Source organism: Salmo salar, chromosome 19 (assembly GCF_965601325.2).
Source record: "Salmo salar chromosome 19, fSalSal1, whole genome shotgun sequence".
NCBI lineage: Eukaryota > Metazoa > Chordata > Actinopteri > Salmoniformes > Salmonidae > Salmo > Salmo salar.
The window spans coordinates 80,023,863-80,045,000 of NC_138309.1; the positions used below are offsets into that span (position 1 = coordinate 80,023,863).

At 44.2% G+C, this 21,138-nt stretch overlaps 1 protein-coding gene across 2 annotated transcripts in view; it reads right to left on the reverse strand.

The window, feature by feature from the left end:
• LOC106579641 (piezo-type mechanosensitive ion channel component 2) overlaps positions 1 to 21,138 on the reverse strand; it is a 256,001-nt gene that overhangs the window by 28,486 nt on the left and 206,377 nt on the right. For both annotated transcript variants that reach the window (XM_045702749.2, XM_045702748.2), the window contains exons 18-32: positions 20,527 to 20,687; positions 14,086 to 14,262; positions 13,283 to 13,405; positions 12,586 to 12,786; positions 11,905 to 12,109; positions 11,604 to 11,705; positions 11,156 to 11,321; positions 9,225 to 9,468; positions 8,429 to 8,525; positions 8,003 to 8,168; positions 7,768 to 7,857; positions 6,436 to 6,560; positions 6,160 to 6,225; positions 1,775 to 1,878; positions 159 to 288 (exon numbers count right to left, since the gene is read on the reverse strand). In XM_045702749.2, coding sequence (XP_045558705.2) covers positions 159 to 288; positions 1,775 to 1,878; positions 6,160 to 6,225; positions 6,436 to 6,560; positions 7,768 to 7,857; positions 8,003 to 8,168; positions 8,429 to 8,525; positions 9,225 to 9,468; positions 11,156 to 11,321; positions 11,604 to 11,705; positions 11,905 to 12,109; positions 12,586 to 12,786; positions 13,283 to 13,405; positions 14,086 to 14,262; positions 20,527 to 20,687 — 2,157 coding nt within the window. The remainder of the gene's footprint in view (positions 1 to 158; positions 289 to 1,774; positions 1,879 to 6,159; positions 6,226 to 6,435; positions 6,561 to 7,767; positions 7,858 to 8,002; positions 8,169 to 8,428; positions 8,526 to 9,224; positions 9,469 to 11,155; positions 11,322 to 11,603; positions 11,706 to 11,904; positions 12,110 to 12,585; positions 12,787 to 13,282; positions 13,406 to 14,085; positions 14,263 to 20,526; positions 20,688 to 21,138) is intronic.

Consider the following 21,138-nt stretch of genomic DNA (forward strand, 5'->3'; position numbering starts at 1 on the left):
ACTCACCATTGTTTCACATTTACACAGTGTTCAGTCTGGTTACACCAGGCTATTTACACAGTGTTCAGTCTGGTTACACCAAAAATGGAGGAGACTAAAAACCTATTATTTTCATCTGCTTTCAATGACAACTTGGGTCTTCCCTCTACGCTTCATACCTTCCTCCAGGTCCTCTTTCCTTGACTTGCTGCTGCTCCCTTCAGTGTATTTCTTCCAGAAGCGGCGTTTCTCCTTGCTGCGCTCCTTCATGGCCGTCTTGGAATTGGTCATCCAGGCGTGGTAAACAAACTGTGGGGAGTGGATGTTAACAACCACGCTGGTGGACTAGTGATCAATGTGCCTAGAGGGACTGTTTGAAAGCATGTTTGGCTGCTTAATTGGGACACTTACCCGTCCTTTAAGAGATTTTATTTTTAGCGAGTCTGCTTCATGTTGACGGACTTGATATTGGTGTGCTTTATCGTAGGTCAAGCAATGTGGCCCAAATTTTGCTCACACACTCAAAACCGAAGAGTTGAGTTGAAATGAGTGTAGGAAATGTGTCCGAATTAGGCAGCCAAAGTGAATATACCCTAGTCAACCAACCAATAAGTCACAGGAAAACGCAAAAACCATTGACAAAGTACACAATGCAGAGGAGACCAGTTTCAGGGGGTGTTTTGATCCAGTGAATTGGGATGTAAGGGAATGTGTTTATGGAGATGGGACAAAAAAGGGATTTACAATTGAATAAAGCACCCCTAAAGATTAACACAACCCACCATTCCTACTTTGAGAACAGGGTTTTACTTATTTTTTTATGTAACTTTTACTTAACTAGGCAAGTTAGTTAAGAACAAATTCTTATTTACAATGACGGCCTACAATGATGGGTTGGGGTTGATTCCATTTCAGTTCAGTACATTTCAATTTACTTCCTGAAATTGACCCAACTGAAATAGTATTGATCCCAACCCTGTTTAAGACACAGACCTAACTCCACAGAGAATTACCCTGGAAGAAAAGCCACCCACCACCACACGTGCACATCTCTCTCCCAAAGCACACACAGGGAGGAGATCTACGCCAGAAACAGAAGAGCAACACAGTTCACTGAATTTCAACTGCATGCATCATCAGCGGCCGCCATTTTGTCATGACTCGGCATCATCTTGTGAAATGGAGGCGCGGCCGTGGTATTTGAACAGAACTTTATTGACATCGTGGTCATGTATTGGAGTGAGAGGGGAAAATGCATTTAATGTCGTGAGAAAGTGGCTTGGACTGAAGTGGTCAAGGATACTCAGCATACAAAAAAGGGAAATACAAGATAGAGACCTAGTTGTGAGAGTACCTTGGCTGCCCTCATTATATACTGCAGACCAGCTTTGGGCAGCTTAATGATAGACCTTGTTACGGCCAGCAAGGCAGAGGAGGACAAAGCAGGGGTGAGATTTAGAAGACCATAATATTTGTCACAAATAAAGGCCAAAACAAACACGACTCACGACAAAAGGATGTTAGCAGTTGGTACTTGGTTAAAAGGAGTGAAAACTGTTTAGTGCGGAGAGAACAAACAACATTTGGGAATTAGACTTGTTACCTGTTTGTGATAAGAACAATCACACATTAGAAATCGGTTCGAACAGAAACAGAATCAGTCCCGTTTAAATAATCGATAAAGAAAGAAAAAATGCACATAAAAAGACTATTCAAATGTTGTTACTGGACAAAAATCAATATTCTCACAATGCAGGACAGTGGTAAAGGGATTATTTCCTACGTTCGAGCGAACCTGAAATGTAGACTTCTTGGGCTGCTCTTCCTCATTTTTATCCTCCTCTTCCTCCTCTTCTTCACTGTCCGTCTCAAACAGGTAATAGTTACCACTTCTCACCACTGAGAGGGGAGTGAAAGACAAGGTTAAAGGTTACCCACTTACACTAGTCCACTTGTGTATTACACTGTACCAGAGTATGTGAGTGGAGCGGAGCTGGAGCGGAGTGTACAGCGGAGCGGAGCTGGAGTGGAGTGGACAGCGGAGCGGAGCTGCAGCTGAGTGTACAGCGGAGCGGAGCTGGAGCGGAGTGGAGCTGGAGCGGAGTGGACAGCGGAGCGGAGCTGCAGCTGAGTGTACAGCGGAGCGGAGCTGCAGCTGAGTGTACAGCGGAGCGGAGCTGGAGCGGAGTGGAGCTGGAGCGGAGTGGACAGTCGTGACCAAAAGTTTTGAGAATGACACAAATATTAATTTCCACAAAGTTTGCTGCTTCAGTGTCTTTAGATATTTTTGCCAGATGTTACTATGGAATACTGAAGTAAAATTACAAGCATTTCACAAGTGTCAAAGGCTTTTATTGACAATTACATGAAGTTGATGCAAAGAGTCAATATTTGCAGTGTTGACCCTTCTTTTTCAAGACCTCTGCAATCCGCCCTGGCATGCTGTCAATTGACTTCTGGGCCACATTCTGACTGATGGCTGCCCATTCTTGCATAATCAATGCTTGGAGTTTGTCAGAATTTGTGGGTTTTTGTTTGTCCATCCGCCTCTTGAGGATTGACCACAAGTTCTCAATGGGATTAAGGTCTAGGGAGTTTCCTGGCCATGGACCCAAAATATCTATGTTTTGTTCCCCGAGCCACATAGTTATCACTTTTGCCTTATGGCAAGGTGCTCCATCATGCTGGAAAAGGCATTGTTCGTCACCAAACTGTTCCTGGATGGTTGGGAGGATGTGTTGGTACCATTCTGGTACCATTCTTTATTCATGGGTGTGTTCTTAGGCAAATTTGTGAGTGAGCCCACTCCCTTGGCTGAGAAGCAACCCCACACATGAATGGTCTCCGGATGCTTTACTGTTGGCATGACACAGGACTGATGGTAGCGCTCTCCTTGTCTTCTCCTGTCACGTCCTGACCAGTGAAAGAGGTCATTTGCCATAGTAGATTGGTCAGGGCGTGGCAGGGGGGTTTGTTTTGTATGTATTTTGGGTTTTCTGTTTGGGGGTTTGTTCTAGTTATCTATTTCTATGTGTTGGTTTTCATGTTCGGCCGGGTATGGTTTCCAATCAGAGGCAGGTGTCTTTCGTTGTCTCTGATTGGAAGCCATACTTAGGCAGCCTGTTTTTCCTTTAGGGTTGTGGGTAGTTGTTTTCCGTTTTAGTCTTAGTACCTGACGGGACTGTTGTTGGTCGTTTTCTTGTTTTGCTGTTGTAGTGTTAAAGAATGAAGAATGAGCACTATCCACGCTGCGTCTTGGTCTCCATTCCAAGATCCCTGTGACATCTCCAGACAAGCTTTTTTCCGGATGCCCCAAACAATCGGAAAGGGGATTCATCGGAGACAATGACTTTACCCCAGTCCTCAGCAGTCCAATCCCTGTACCTTTTGCAGAAGATCAGTCTGTCTCTGATGTTTTTCCTGGAGAGAAGTGGCTTTCTTGCTGCCCTTCTTGACACCAGGCCATCCTCTAAAAGTCTTTGCCTCACTGTGCGTGCAGATGCACTCACACCTGCCTGCTGACATCCCTGAGCAAGCTCTGTACTGGTGGTGCCCCGATCCCGCAGCTGAATCAACTTTAGGAGACAGTCCTGGCGCTTGCTGGACCTTCATGGGCGCCCTGAAGCCTTTTTCACAACAATTGAACCGCTCTCCTTGAAGTTCTTGATGATCTGATAAATGGTTGATTTAGGTACAATCTTACTGGCAGCAACATCCTTGCCTGTGAAGCCCTTTTTGTGCAAAGCAATGATGACTGCACATGTTCCTTGCAGGTAACCATGATTGACAGAGGAAGAACAATGATTCCAAGCACCACCCTCCTTTTGAAGCTTCCAGTCTGTTATTCGAACTCAATCAGCATGACAGAGTGATCTCCAGCCTTGTCCTCGTCAACACTCACACCTGTGTTAACGAGAGAATCACTGACATGATGTCAGCTGGTCCTTTTGTGGCAGGGCTGAAAGGCAGTGGAAATGTTTTTTTTGGGTGGGATTCAGTTCATTTGCATGGCAAAGAGGGACTTTGCAATTAATTGCAATTCATCTGATCACTCTTCATAACATTCTGGAGTATATGCAAATTGCCATTATACAAACTGAGGCAGCAGACTTTGTGAAAATTAATATTTGTGTCATTCTCAAAGATTTTGGCCACGACTGTACATCGGAGCGTTCCCAATTTGACTAGAGGGCGGAGCGAGATTCCCAAAGGCTGGAGCGTTGGCCTTCTAGCCCGCTCCAATTTCACTCCAGTAGCGCTCCAGTAGTGCTCACTCGAGCTCAGGGCATGCCCACCCCAGCATGCATTTGTAGTCTATTTGTGTGCTGCTATAGCCCCTTGCTTTATCTACTGTCATGGAGTTCACTAAATATTTTCATAAAGAAACTGATAAAACACACAGGTGCAAAATCAAGGTGATTTACAAAGATGAGGACCAAGAGAAAGAGAGGGAGTGTGGTGATGTAGTGTCCACAACTAAAGAATCATTGTGGAATCTGAAAAGACACGTATCCCGAAAGCATGATGGTGTACTTACTACGTGCACATGCTAACAGAATGTAACGAGGTGGGTAGTTAGTGTGTCATTGTAGCAAAGTATTTATAAACAAAAAATCTAATCTCTTAAAAGTTTCCTTAATTTCTGTTCTATTATCTATACAACAGGCCATAATTGATTTCGGCTCAATAGGCCTGGCATATTCCCACTTTCATCGAACTTTCCCTTTTGATTGGGTTATTTTGCCTAAAAACGATCTATCTATCTATCTATCTATCTATCTATCTATCTATCTATCTATCTATCTATCTATCTATCTATCTATCTATCTATCTATCTATCTATCTATCTATCTATCTATCTATCTATCTATCTATCTATCTATCTATCTATCTATCTATCTATCTATCTATCTATCTATCTATCTATCTATCTATCTATCTATCTATCTATCTATCTATCTATCTATCTATCTATCTATCTATCTATCTATCTATCTATCTATCTATCTATCTATCTATCTATCTACGATATAAATATACGATATAAATGTATAAAACAATATAAATATATATAAATATGTATATATATATAAACAACTCAGCCTGATAAGAGTGGCCCAAAGGGTGTTTATCATCCCCAGTGGTTCTGCAAATGCTGAGAGAATATCCTCTGCTGCTGGCCTGCTCTCCAGGCACCATCGCATGAGCCTGAAGCCACAGACTCTGTTTCTAAAAACGAATTCAAAGGCACTGGAGACTGAGCATAATCATGCATTTTTCCTTTCATTTGTATTTAATTCTAAGTAAGTACATTTATAGACTATAATTACTTAATACAACTAAATGCTGTTTGAAAGCTAAATGCTCTATGTCCCTACAAGCCTAGTGTCACACTCCGAAATGCTTCACAATGTATTTCTTTGTAGGCTATAGCCTTGAAATAATTGAAATAATATAGCGTAAATAATTCATTTTCGTTCCTTCTTAGGCTCCCTGTCTGAATCCTGACCTATTTGGAGTGTTTATATGTTGTTTAATATGACCTGTAGCCTATTTGAAATGATGAGTGCTTCTTACAGCAACCTAATCATGTTTATTAAAATACTTTTAATTCAAAATCATATGGTTTGGTTTCAATACTTCAAACACAAATGGTAGGTCCAGGTAGTCATTAAAATAGATGGGTATTGTTTAAATTGGGATTTTAATGAATGGAGCGAATTTAGAACGGTAGTTCTTTTTTTTCTTTAGCGAAGCGGTTGGAAAGGATGTGGAGTGCTGGAACGTCCACCACTCCATGAGCGATGAACAGGAATGAACTCCGCTCACATACACACCACAGGCAGCTGGTGGAACCTTAATTGGGGAGAATGGGCTCGTAGTAATGGCTGAAATGGAATCATTGGAATGTTATTGATACCATTCCATTCACTTCATTCCAGTCATTATATGAGCCGTCCTCCCCTCACCAGCCTCCTATGGTACACACATATATTTATGTAATGACAAACTCAAATAAGATATGGTAATCATCTTGAGTGTCAATAAACAAATTCAAGCCTAACTTTGTTACATGTACAGTAACTACAGCCACATGAAATAGACGCTATCTTATTTAAGAGGAATATTAAAATCTGAATTGCTTCAAATATGAAATTAAAAAGGTAGAAGGTCACTAACTGGATGCATGGTCAACCCACGGCCTCCACCACCGCTGTATTCTCTTCTCCCTGCTCCTCTCTTTATCTGAAAAACAAAGATTTTTCACCTTGATGGTTTGAATGGACAGTGTATATTATGTAATCGTTGTGGGACTGTGATGTGTCTACAAACAGACGTATCGTTAAATCAATGCAAAACTTTATAGGCCGACATGGGTTGGCAGGACAAGATCATCCAATCATGGCGCACAGTGCACTAGTTCCTCAAGGCCCAGAAGGCCTCTAGCAGTCCCACCTTCATCCTCCTCCTCCTCGTCCTTGCTGTGTCCGTGGCCTGCGTCTCCGCTTTTCTGCACCAAGCTCAAAATCCTCTCCTTCCCCCTCTTGAACTTCTGCTGCCGACTCTTGATACGGTCCATTCTGATTGGACACAGAGATAGAAACAATGACTAATGACCAATAGGCTCTGACCACTGTGTATAATTGACAATTAATCTGTACTTTGGTTTTCTCTGTGTTCTTTGGGCTGGCTAGGAGTCGGGGCGTGTGTGGATGTGTTCAGACTGGTATCAGGTTGCGAGAGCGAGAGCAAAAGAGAGACCAATAGAGATGGAGAGAGACAGAGAGAGACATAGAGAGACAGAGAGACAGGGAGAGAGAGACAGACAGAGAGAGAGACAGAGAGAGAGAGACAGAGAGAGAGAGACACACAGAGAGAGAGAGAGAGACAGACAGAGAGACAGAGAGAGACAGACAGAGAGAGAGCGAGAGAGACAGACAGAGAGAGACAGAGAGACAGACAGAGAGACAGACAGAGAGAGTGACTGAGAGAGTGACTGAGAGAGTGACTGAGAGAGTGACAGAGAAAGTGACTGAGAGAGTGACTGAGAGAGACAGATAGAGAGAGAGACAGATAGACAGCTAGACAGATAGAGAGAGAGACCGAGAGAGAGATGGAGAGAGAAAGAGACAGAGAGATAGAGAGCGAGAGAGAGAGACAGAGAGAGAAACACCATGACCGACAGAGAGAGAGAGAGAGATGGAGAGAGAGAGAGAGAGAGAGAGAGAGAGAGAGGTGCTGACTGATTCTCTTGTCCTCCGCATCAGTAGATGTATTCCACTAACACACTGCTGCCCTGCGGCTCCACATATACAAACTAAAGTACATCAACACAGTGTAGGAGGACATACATCGTAAATCACAGGGAAGGACCGTCCAAATCTAGTTCATCATGATGGATGGTGTCTTTACTCAGACCTGAATGTAGTAATGACTGGAATATCCTGGAATTAGGGTTCATTTGAGAGTACATACATGGTAACATCTGTGAGGCTTCTCTTTTCAGTGAGCGCTAATAAAATCACAACTGTTATGACAGAGTTTACGTCATATACTGTCTGTCTAATGAGTTGGGATATGAGTTGGGATATGCAAAACAAATGTGTATAATACACACTTGTACATGTGTGAAATAGGACATGTATAAGCATCCAGCTAATTATTATATTAAATCTCTGTGTGTACATCACACATGTGGAATGACTGTATATTATGTGTGTGTATACGGCACATATGTGTTATACTATATGTGTATATTTTCTGTCTGTAGAAAATACATGTTCTCACTGTCTCTTCAGCAGGTCCATCGACCTCTTCTCCACTTCGATCCTGGCTTTTACAGCTTTCACTATGGTCGCTTGGAACAGCTCAGCCCCTCTAACGAAACACACACACAATACAGCTAATATAAATCCACAAATAAATTGAATACACAGTAAAGTTGAATTTAATTTTGTTTTATTTTAATGGTCATTGGAAAAGTAAAGTAAACAAAACTAAACCAAACGACATTAAAGTTTACCTGGAGGCGAGGATCTGTGAGGAGCGAATGTCGGCAACCACGTGTAGGAAGTAGTAGCTCATGAATACGCGTCGCTGTAGCAACAGGAAGGCAAAACAGATGCTGTCCCAGATGATGCCTGCCTCGTCGCTAGGCAACTCACACTGCTTGTTGGCCTGTTGCTCAGCTGCAACGATTTCCAAAAACATAACCATCAAATATTTGTTCATTCTTTACATTTTGAACAAAGTCAAACTTTTCTCCTCAACCCCAAATATACTGTACAGCCCACTTCAGAAGGAGTTATCATCAAGCATTTCTGAAAATTCAACGGAATAATGCTTTGCAAATCCTTTTAAGTGGGTGTACATTTTCTGTCACATATCAAAACAGAGAAAGTGTGTTTCCAAAGGCATTCTGCTTTACAGTGGTGGTAGGGTCACTTACGTTTAGAATAGCCTTTTATAGTGCAGGCCAGGCTGAAGAGCTGTATGAGCCAACAGTGATTGGTGACCAGGGACTTTATGTATCCACAGGCCAGTATCTGAGGACCGCGAGGACAAACCACAGTCAGCTAAAACAGTCAGCTAAAACATATCCACAGGCCAGTATCTGAGGACCGCGAGGACAAACCACAGTCAGCTAAAACAGTCAGCTAAAACATATCCACAGGCCAGTATCTGAGGACCGCGAGGACAAACCACAGTCAGCTAAACAGTCAGCTAAAACATATCCACAGGCCAGTATCTGAGGACTGCGAGGACAAACCACAGTCAGCTAAAACATGACACAGCAGCAACCAATCACACCACTATATCTACTGTATACTGTTGTTGCAGAATTCAAAAGAACATATTACATTGTATCTCTATGGCTGCTGCAGACCGCTTGTTTCAGCACTATTGGTTCGCTTTTTTATTTTAAATAATGGACTGAATTTCTATTTATGTCTCCCACCTATAACTGAATCCAACATCTTACTATAACCTTTAGTGCTAAGATGTCCCCCCAACTAATCTCAAATTCAATGAATCCAACATCTTACTACAACCTTTGGTGCCAAGATGTCCCCCCAACTAATCTCAAATTCAGTTTGCCGAATTCTGACTGTAGCCAGTATTCAACAACACTGTAGCCAGTATTCAACAACACTGTAGCCAGTATTCAACAACACTGTAGCCAGTATTCAACAACACTGTAGCCAGTATTCAACAACACTGTAGCCAGTGTCATCGACACTTACCGAGAGGATGTTCTTCATGGTGATCACAAACACGTTGTAGGCGATCAGGAAGTCCCAATAGTGGAGGATGCTTTTGATTGGCTTGAGCAGCAGGTCACCCCCAAAGAGCAGGAAGTAAAAGCAGGCCACCAGGTAGCCCATACAGAAGATTGAGATGCGTGTGGTGCCCGTGATGAAGATGATGGTGAGCACGAACCAGAAGAGGTAGCTGAACATGATCACTTTCAGCATGTCCAGGTAGGATCTGGGGGAGAGAAATTCATTAGTACCCCTTTCCTGCAGTCAAATGACCTAGTACCCTCCTGGGTGGAATGTTATTATTTTTTTCTCATAATTTAATAATTAATAAACATTATTTTAAAAACCCGCCGAAAATCTGGAGTTTCTATGTCAAACAGTTTTGTTATATTGTAGTCTTCTGTGATGTATATAAAGTGCAATATTGGGATGCAAACTCAAAATGTAATACATTTCAACTCTATATCTGTCTTCTTTTTTTAAGCCCATAACCATGTGTGTGAGGTGTATACTTTTGTTTCAAAGTAGATTTGTACTTTGGATTCTGTTGTTTTAAACCTGAGTATGTTGAGAGCATACCGTTGCCGTATACAGTAGCAAAGCTAACATTCAACAACAAATGTATTCTGTAATAGTAAACGCTTTCTGATATCCACACAGAGATGAGCCCAAGTGATGAGCAGAGCTACGCTGTGTACTTTAGGATTCTACAACACAATATTCAACTTTTCATTCAATATACTTCACTGACACATCATCCTCACTACCACCTCACATTGTTTTTACTGGCAGATGTACATTTTTACATTTTAGTCATTTAGCAGATGCTCTTATCCAGAGCGACTTACAGTAGTGAATGCATACATTTCAATTAATTTCACGCCTTTTTTTTTTTTGTACTGGCCCCCCGTGGGAATCAAACCCACAACCCTGGCATTTCACACACCATGCTGGCATTGCAAACACCATGCTCTACCAACTGAGCCACAGGGAAGACTATGTACTATGTATGTGAACTGGAGGAGCAGTGGTGTCCTCGAGGCTTCGGAGCACATTGACAGATGGGTCTGGGGGGTCGTTTCAGATACAACTTTGTGCTGACAGGTTCAAAGAGCCGGCTGTCACGGGGTTAAAGGTCACTAGTGTCAGAACGGTTCCCCTTGTTTCAGGAAGACTATTGAGTTACAGGAACATGGAAAGCCATGTTTGAGTCACTCACAGGACACGGTTTTTAACATCGCTGAGTTATCTGATATCAGGAAAGTGTGCGGGAGAGAGCTGTGAGAGCGGTGGGAAAACACAGGTGTTTGACAATGTGTTATCTGTGCTCTACTTCGAGATGGGCTATCCGATCGCTCATTTAACTCACCTCACGTCAAAACAATTGGATAATCACAGGAGGAGTAACCCAAGGAATGTGTCTAAAGGGACTCTTTAATAAGTACTTTGGAGAGAGACACAGAGACGAGAGAGAGAGAGACAGAGAGAGAGCGACAGAGAGACACAGAGAGAGAGAGAGAGAGAGAGAGACGAGAGAGAGAGAGAGAGAGAGAGAGAGAGAGAGAGAGAGACAGAGAGACAGAGAGACAGAGCGAGAGAGAGTGGAATGATTTGACCTGAATATCATGTAGTAGAAGGTAGTTCACCAAATGACTCTTGCCTGATTGCTAACATTGTCAAACAGATCAAACGACTCATACTGTCTCTCTGAGAAAAACACAGGCACTTTAACACATTGGGATAACTCGTTCTCGAGTAACAGGTTTTGAATCCTGATCAGGCACAGCCTGTGCACCAGACCTGGGCCCAGCTGGTACTGTGTAGCATACAGGCTTTAGCTCGTAAGGCTAACTCATTCTCAAGTCTCGGGTTTGAATCCCGGGTCAGACACAGCCTGTGAACCAGCCCCTTACCTGCAGTGTATGAAGTCTGGGACGGGGTTGTGTTCACTGAAGGAGGCAGCGTCCAGGTCCCTGCAGATCTCCATGTTGTCACCGGCCAGGAGGCGCACGGCTTCCTCGTTCTCCTCCTCAAACACCTGTCTCTGCAGCGAAGCACACAGCAGCAGCATGAAGTCATCTACAGGAGACAGTAGAGGAAAGGAGGAGGAGCAAGAGGAGGAGGAGGTGGAGAAGGTGAAGAAAGAGGAGGAAGAAGATGAGGAAGATGAGAAGGAGGAGCAGAAAACAGGAGGATGAAGAAGAGGTGTTGTCACAACCCAGTCCCAAACCCAGTCCCAATCCTAGTCCCAATCCCAGTCCCAATTCCAGTCCCAATCCTAGTCCCAATCCCAATTCCAATCCCAGTCCCAATCCCAGTCCCAATCCTAATGGCAAATGCTCAGTCAATGGTTGTACTCACAGAGCAGGAACATTGGGTTGGGCTTGGTGTGGAAGTCAGGGAAGTACAGCCACTTGATGACGTTGGAGTCTGTGAAGGATGAGGGGAACCTCCATGGGTAGTCTGGGAGGAGGAGTTTAGTAAGTTTTCTCCATCATAGACACTATTGACTCATGACACATACAACAACTTTGATTTATAATGTATAAAACATGATCATTACTCAGTGATGAAATGATGACCTGTGTCTTGAGTACTGAAATACCAAGGGGTGACAAAACAAAACGGCTGCAGCAGAGGAGCCTCGGATTGGTCCACCCACCTTTGCAGGCGGCCGGGGGGACGCCAATGCAGACAAAGTACTGGAAGGTGAGCATGCAGGCCAGGAAGCAACAGTACTTGGGCCAGTTGTCAGCAATGGCCTTCCGGCGCCGCTGGTAGATGACTGCGATCAGGCCGAAAGCGTGGAGCATGGCGTAGAAGTCCATCCTCTGGCCAATCACGTTCACCGCCAACAGTAAGCATGTCTGACGATGCAATGATAATATTTAGGAAAGTTTAAACTCAAGAGACTTTATATTGGGTTTACAGATGTAGGATCTTAGCTTGTGCCAGTTTGCTACAACAGGAAAATTATCCTGCAGCAAAAGGAAATGTGAATTATTATGTTGATTATAATTAATGGACATTTTTGTAGGGGTTAATACATTTTTTATAAGGGAAAAGGAAGTCTGAAATGTCAAAGTTAAAATTTAAATATTCAGAAGCCTTTTTGAAGCCTTTTTAAACCTCAAATACACGACAAGTTTTATATTTCCTGAGTTCAGAAGTAGGTGTTATGGCTCAGTCGTAATTCCATGCAATGCAGGTGACTCAACAATTACTTTGACGTCCATGAAAGGTATTTCAAACAGAGATATAGTGGTAAATATTCCAACTTCCACACAAGTAAAAAACATAATAAGAGTGTTTTTGCGAACTCAACAGTGACATGACATCATACCTCCAGGCCGAACTTGTAGAAGAAGTAGTTGATGAAGTACTTGGCACCGTTGACGATGCTGTCGTCGAGGTGTTGCCGGGTGATATTGTGGAAGATGGTTCTGGTGACGGGCGTGGTGAGGTTGTTCCTCATGCGGTACAGGTCCTGGTGGCGGTAGATGGTCACCTCGAATGCCAGCAGGGCCAGAATCAACAGGTTGTTCTGAATGGAGATGGATATAGGACAGATAAATGGGTCAGGGTTGAAATGACAGTGTATATATTCATAATTTAAACATGGGAACCACCATGAACAACATTGATCCAACCAAAGAAATCCTATTCAATTACTAATTTCAAAATGTCTAACTCCTAATTCTATGGGTCCAACCAACTGTTTTCAGGCCATCTCCAAGAATGAAGTGTAATTTGAGCACTACAAAGGGCAGTTAGGGAGATGATACTAGTGTATAATATAACACGGTTACAGTATTTTCAGTTATATGTGAGGGAGACAGGTTGCGTATGTATATATGTGTGTGTGTGTGTGTGTGTGTGTGTGTGTATTTGTGTGTGTGCACACGCTGCATATGTGCCTATGTGTGTGTGTGTGTGTGTGTGTGTGTGTGTATTTGTGTGTGTGCGCACGCTGCATATGTGCCTATGTGTGTGTGTGTGTGTGTGTTGTCAGGTTCCCAGGGCATCTCTCCTCCACTCACCCTCAGGTTCTCCAGTAGGGGGGAGAACTTGCGGAGACCCACCCAGTTGGCTGGGTCCACCGGGGCGCTGTAGAGCAGGGAGTGAGCCATCTCACTCCTCTGGTTATCCGTGTAGTTCAGAGGCTACAGACGAGAGGACAGGTGTGTTATTAATGTCTTGAACCAGTACAAGCTAGCACAACACAGGCAAGGAGCATAATGTCTGTATTAGGACAGACTGACCCCCTAGAGGAGACACTTGAAGAGGAGAAACATGGAAACAAATAGAGATACATAGAGATACATAGAGATACATAGAGATAAATAGAGATACATAGAGATAAATAGAGATACATAGAGATAATTAGAGATAAATAGAGATACATAGAGATACATAGAGATAAATAGAACAGGAACATATAGGAAAGAAAATATTGGGAAGTGGAACATAATGTACATACAGCACCACTCCACAAACACACTAACACACACCCCCTGTCCACCACCCCAACACTCCCTGAACATAATGTACATACAGCACCACTCCACTAACACACTAACACACACCCCCTGTCCACCACCCCAACACTCCCTGAACATAATGTACATACAGCACCACTCCACAAACACACTAACACACACCCCCTGTCCACCACCCCAACACTCCCTGAACATAATGTACATACAGCACCACTCCACTAACACACTAACACACACCCCCTGTCCACCACCCCAACACTCCCTGAACATAATGTACATACAGCACCACTCCACAAACACACACCCCCTGTCCACCACTCGACACTCCCTGGGCTGCTACCCACCATGGAGCAGTTCTTTGAGTATGTAGAGGGGTTTATAGAGGTGAGTTGGTAGAGCATCTTGCAGACGATGATGACACAGGTCCAGACGGTACAGACGCTGGAGGCCAGGGGCCTGAACTGACTGAAGGGCAAGGCGAACGCCCAACTCACCAGGAACACGTAGTTGAACAGAGACACCTGACGAAAACAGGACAGAAGAGACACATTCACTTCCTGGACGTAGAATATGTGGTCTAAACAGAGACACCTGGAGAACACAGGACAGAAGAGACACCTTCACTTCCTGGACGTAGAGTAGGTGGTCTAACAGTACAATGTTGTTGTGATACACTACTCAGTCTGGGTAAAGTTATTCTTTAAAACTACTGTAACATAAACAGTTCATTTAAAGCAGTCTCCTGGAATGTTCGGGGCAGTGGGCATGTGGTCAAGAGGGAGAACATTTTAACATTCTTAGAAAAGGAAAGGGTTTCAATTGCTATGCTACAGAAGACCCATTTATGTTCAACAGGACATGCTAAGCTGAAGAGGGACTGGGTGGGCCAGGTGCGCTGCCATCCTTGTAAATAAAAATGTCCCATTTGTATTTGAGCACCAAGATACATACCCTGAAGGAGGATTTATTTTGATTCCAGGTAATATGCTTGGTCAACATATTACTATACTAAAAGTATATGGTCCGAACACAGACTCCACCAAATGTATGTCTGACATGATTTTATTATTTAATCAACACTGCAAGGGACTTGTGTTTATTTCAGGAGGTTTTAATTGTACTTTGGGTAAATTGGATAAATCATCAACTGCTCCAGTCTGGAATCATAGAGCCTCAAATGCTCTCAGATGCGATTGTGATTCATCTGGTTTAGTAGACGTATGGAGAGAGCTAAATCCTAATGTCAAGAGACCATACTTTCTACCCTAGAACCCATAATTCATAATCTAGATTGGACCATTTTGTATGCCCTCTACTTACATACATGTTGTCCAGTCATGTTCTATTGTATATATAGTCATTTCTGACCATGCCCCAGTGTATATAGATATTGAAATTAGCAAAAAATCCCCAAAACAAGATATATATTGGAGACTTAATACGTCTCTGCTTAACAATGAAGGATTCTGCTCTGTGATAAAAGATAAATGATCACATTACTGGCTTGACAATCAACTCTCTCTTGTCTCCGCTGCAGCTATCTGGGATGCTGTTAAAGCAACCATAAGGGGTTATATCATTTCCCAAGCCTCTCTGATCAAGAAGCTTAGAATGGAAAATAGGGAAAAACTGGAGGCTGAAGTAAAGCATTTTGAACTTTTCATAAACAACAACCAACCCAGGCGAACTGGAATTCACTAGCTTGTGCTAAGGCCAAACTCAATTTAGAGCATACAATGCATGTAAAAAAAGGGTTGTTTTTTACCAAGCAAAAATATGATGAGTTCGGTAACCGTCCAAGCCGAGTTAAAAAAGAACAGAAAGAAAGATGGTAGTAAGGATGGCAGATGGCTCCACTTCTTATGATCCATTGCTTATCAATAATACGTTTTGCGACATCTATAAATCTCTTTATAATTCACAATGTACAAGATCAAACAATGAAATTACAAAATATCTGAATAAGATTACATCTTGCCCACTATATCAAATGAGCATAGAATTAGACTAAATGCTCCCTTTACTCCTGAAGAGGTTTGGGAAACTATTAAGGCAATGCCTTCTGGCAAGGCATCCGGCCTAGACGGCTACTCCGCAGAGTTCTACAAGAAGTTCTGGCCTGAGATATGCCCTATCTTCAAGCCTGCTCTAAATTATATGTTTGAAAGAGACATCATACCAGAGTCATGGAAAACTGCATCCATTAGCCTGATACTAAAAAAGGACAAAAACCCATGAAACTGCTCTTCGTTTAGAGCTATCAGTTTGCTAGGATTTGATGTTAAAATAGTCGCTAAGAAACTTGCCCGCAGGTAGGAGGCCCTACTTCCAGACCTCATTAAACCTGATCAGACTGGCTTTGTCAAATCCATATTTGGAACAGACAATGTAAGATGTGCTTTGAATATCATTAACCACCTTGCCAGAATTAAAGAGCCTGCACTCATTGTCTCTCTTGATTCCTAAAAGGCCTCCGATAGAGTAGAGTGGAAAATCTGGTTTGCTGTATTAGAAAAATGTAATCTGGGTGACCATTTTATTAATTTAGTAAAATTACTTTATTCTAACCCATCAGCGGCAGTTAACACAAATGGTAAATTATCAGAAAGATTTCCTATCGGTAGGGGCTGTCGTCAAGGCTGTCCTTTATCTCCTGCTCTGTTCTCGTTAGTCATAGACCACTGGCTGAGGCAATAAGGTCTAGTAATAACATCAGGGGCATCGCTATGTGTAAGGGGTGCGTACTGGCTGCAGAAATGTCAGGCACAGGAGAGCAAAAACTGTATTGACAATGGCGCACCGGAAACATAACAATCAATCAATGGGTACAAAACCCGTCGCAAACCAGACATAACGTGCACAAGCACTTACAATAAACAATTCCAGACAAGGACATGGGGGGAACAGAGGGTTAAATACACAACATGTAATGATGGAATTGAAACCAGGTGTGTGGGAAGACAAGACAAAACAAATGGAAAATGAAAAGTAGATCGATGATGGCTAGAAGACCGGCGACACCGACCACGGAACGCTGCCAGAACAAGGAGAGGCACCGACTTCGGTGGAAGTCGTGACAGTACCCCCCCCCTTGATGCGTGGCTCCAGCAGCGTGCCGACACGGGCTCGGGGACGACCCGGAGGGCGAGGCGCAGGGCGATCCGGACGGAGACGGTGGAACTCCCGCAGCATTGAAGGGTCTCATCAGGAGTGGATTGGGAGGAGAGACTGGACTTGGGGCCAGGTGATCGACAGATATCGGAGCTTACCCGGGAAGAACGAGAGGCAGCCCCCAAAAATATTTTGGGGGGGGCACACAGGTAGTTTGGCTGGACCAGGGGTGAGGCCTGAGTCAACTTTTTGTGGTAAACATGTGCCTGCCTCTTGCACTCTCTCTCCAGTGCGCCTGCCCAGCCCAGTATGTCCAGTTCCTGCTCCTCGCACTAGCCTTGTAGTGCGCACTCCCAGTCCAGAGCCTCCGTCGAAAGTTCCCCGTCCTGAGCCTCCGGCGACAGTTCCCCGTCCTGAGCCTCCGGCGACAGTTCCCCGTCCTGAGCCTCCGGCGACAGTTCCCCGTCCTGAGCCTCCGGCGACAGTTCCCCGTCCTGAGCCTCCGGCGACAGTTCCCCGTCCAGAGCTTCCGGCGACAGTTCCCCGTCCAGAGCTTCCGGCGACGTTTTACAGTCCGGAGCCTGCAGAGACGGCCTACAGTCCGGAGCCTGCAGAGACGGCCTACAGTCCGGAGCCTGCAGAGACGGCCTACAGTCCGGAGCCTGCAGAGACGACCTACAGTCCGGAGCCTGCAGAGACGGCCTACAGTCCGGAGCCTGCAGAGACGGCCTACAGTCCGGAGCCTGCAGAGATGGCCTACAGTCTGGAGCCTACAGAGCCAGGCCTCCTGCAAGTCTCCCCAGCCTGATGCGTCCTGTGCCTGCTCCCAAAGCCAGGCCTCCTGCATGTCTCCCCAGCCTGGTGGATCCTGTGCCTGCGCCCAGAGCCAGGGCTCCTGCATGTCTCCCCAGCCTGGTGAGTCCTGTGCCTGCGCCCAGAGCCAGGCCTCCTGCATGACTCCCCAGCCGGGTGAGTCCTGTGCCTGCTCCCAGAGCCAGGCCTCCTGCAAGTCTCCCCAGCCTGGTGCGTCCTGTGCCTGCGCCCAGAGCCAGGCCTCCTGCAAGTCTCCCTAGCCTGGTGAGTCCTGTGCCTGCGCCCAGAGCCAGGCTCCTGCATGTCTCCCCAGCCTGGTGGATCCTGTGCCTGCGCCCAGAGCCAGGGCTCCTGCATGTCTCCCCAGCCTGGTGAGTCCTGTGCCTGCGCCCAGAGCCAGGCCTCCTGCATGTCTCCCCAGCCTGATGAATCCTGTGCCTGCGCCCAGAGCCAGGCCTACTGCAAGTCCCGCCTGTCCGGCGCAGCCAGAGCCGCCCGCCTGTCCGGCGCAACCTATGTTTTTGTATTTCTTTGTTTTGGCCTGGTATGGCTCTCAATCAGGGACAGCTGTACATCGTTGTCGCTGATTGGGAGTCATACTTAGGCAGCCTGTTTTCCTTTGGGGTTTTGTGGGTAGTTGTTTCTGTCTTGTGTGTGTTCACCTGGCAGAACTGTTGGCTTTCGTTTTCTTGTTTGTTTTAAAGTGTTTCATTAAATATAATTATGACCACTTACCACGCTGCATCTTGGTCCCCTCTTCCAGACTATCGTTACAGAGGGGTCTCTTTGCCAAATCTGCAACAATATTACTGGTCTGCTCAGATCAAGCACATTATTAGTTGATGACTAGACAGACTCCACTCACTAGCATGTCATCCAAGTGCATTAGCTTCCTTACCATTTATTAATAGCTTTGAAAAGTTCCAGGCCTTATCTGACAATTGTACAATACATAATACACTCTAAGCTTGGAAAGATGCAAGGAGGTACTTGGAGATTCCAGACCATACAGTATATCACTCTGGTCACCGATTGCCCTCAACCCAGATTCCCCCCTCCCCCAAATAAGGAGTATTGGACTTCTAGACTGGAAGACGAAGGGTATTGCTGACCTTACGCCTTTGTTTACTCAGGACACTCTAAAATCATTCCAACGGATAAAAACTGAGTTTGACTTACCCAACAAAGATATTTTTAAGTACGTACAACTTAGACACTCCATAGAGGGTCAGAAGAAAGTCGATAAACTACGTTTTCAAATGATTGAAGTTGAACAACTATTTACTAATCCTGCTGTTCGGAGAGCTTTAATCTCCGATTTATACTCAATTTTATTGAACAGAAGTGCCACATCCTATGATGCGTTGAGACATGTTTGGGAGAGAGACTGGGACATGGGACATGCATTTGGTGAGGAAGAATGGGCTTCTATCTGCGAAAGGGTCTACCCCAAATGCACCTCCATAAGCATTCAATAAATACATTTCTTTTTTTCATAGAAACTACTTTACAGCTGTCCGCCTTCACAGAATGTTTTCCAATGCATCACATTTATGTTTCAAATGTAAACAGGATACTGGCACCTTCATGCACATTTTTTGGTACTGCAGCAGAATCCAGTCTTATTTACTCATTTTTGTAAGAGGTGTTGACAAGCTGAAGGTACCGAGCTGTCTGTTTAAACTACTGGCACACAGCTCGGATCCCCATGCATACCCTACAAGACATGCCACCAGAGGTCTCTTCACAATCCCCAAGTCCAGAACAGACTATCGGAGGCACACAGTACTACTGTACATAGAGCCATGACTACATGGAACTCTATTCCACATCAGGTAACTGATGACAGCAGTAGAATCAGATTTAAAAAGCAGGTAAAAATACACCTTATGGAACAGCGGGGACTGTGAAGTAACACACACACAGGCACAGATACATGCAGACAAACACATGATAACATACGCACATACACACAAGTACACATGGATTTTACGTTGTAGGTATGTGGTAGTGGAGTATGGGCCTGGGGGTACACACTTAGTGTGTTGTGAATTCTATAATGTTTTTAAAAATGTATAACTGCCTTAATTTTGCCTGACCCTAGGAAAAGTAGCTACTGCCTTGCCTTGGCAGCAGCTAATGGGGATCCATAATAAATACAAATTGGAATGATATTCATCTACACATCCAGAAGATCGTGAGTAGACAATTAGCTCTTTCACTGAATGTCTATTTGCTCTAATTTGATTGTAACGTTGTGTTTGACCCTGACTCTGAATGTCTCTTCAATTCCCTTGTTTGCTTAGCCAAAAAATGCATATTGTTATTATGGTCAACACCTGAAGTACTATCTGGGAGATAGTACTTTATTATAATTGTGATGTTTTTCTTTTATGACTGCCTTTTTGTATAATGTTTTGCTGTATCCTTATTCCTTTTATTGTACTTAGTCTGTGTGTTGCACTATGTTTGGTTGTCTATGTAACCCCTGTTAAAAGAAAATAACATTTTAATAAAAAGATAATTACAAAAAAAAGGTTATTAGGCTGTCCCCATAGGAGAACCCTTTGAAGAACCCTTTTTGGTTCCAGGTAGAACCCTTTTGAGCTCCATGTAGAACCCTTTACACAGAGGGTTCTACATGGAATCCAAAAGAGTTCTACCTGGAACCAAAAAGGGTTCTCCCATGGAGACAGCGGAAGAACCCTTTTGGAACCCTTTTTTCTGAGTGTAATATGGATTTTGGAAAGCATATTTTGAGGGAGGAGGAAAGTTGCCCGTTACATTGTAAAGACCATTTAGGGAGCACGTGAACAGTATTCTCATTGCAATCTTGATGAGATGGTGGCTGAATAGGTCACCTCTTTGACTGACACCCAGATGATGTAGGAGGAGACGATCTTGATGATGTGGAGCTCCAGGAGCCACCAGACGGTCAGCTGCAGCTGCTGGAAGTACTGCAGGAACTTGAGGAAGAGCACTGTGAGGCGGTCCACCACCAGATACCACTTACTCCTCAGGTCTGGGAAAGAGAGGGAGAGTAGAGGGGGGAGAGAGACAGAGAGAGTGAGAGAGAGTGAGTGAGTGAAAGTGAGAGTGAGAGAGAGAGACTGTGAGAGAGCACTTTATGTTAATGAGTAGAAATGGAAACCTTGGACAATAAACCTTGGAGAAAACACTCACTAGCCTACAGTACACAGACAGGGATCCCAAGTGCAGAGCTGAGACAGTCTACCACTAGAGGGTGCTGTTCCATTTTGAATAGTGGTGGATGGGGGGACAACATCGACAGATCACTCAGCTCTCTTCATTCAGTATAATGTGCCATCTGACATGATGTTAACAAGTGATACTATCATCTGACCTTGGAATAACCTCTTTCACAACCTTTTCACATCCAGCTGCCTGATAGCTAAAAACAGTGTCAGTGTCTTCATGCATTTACATTTTAGTCATTTAGCAGACTGACTTAC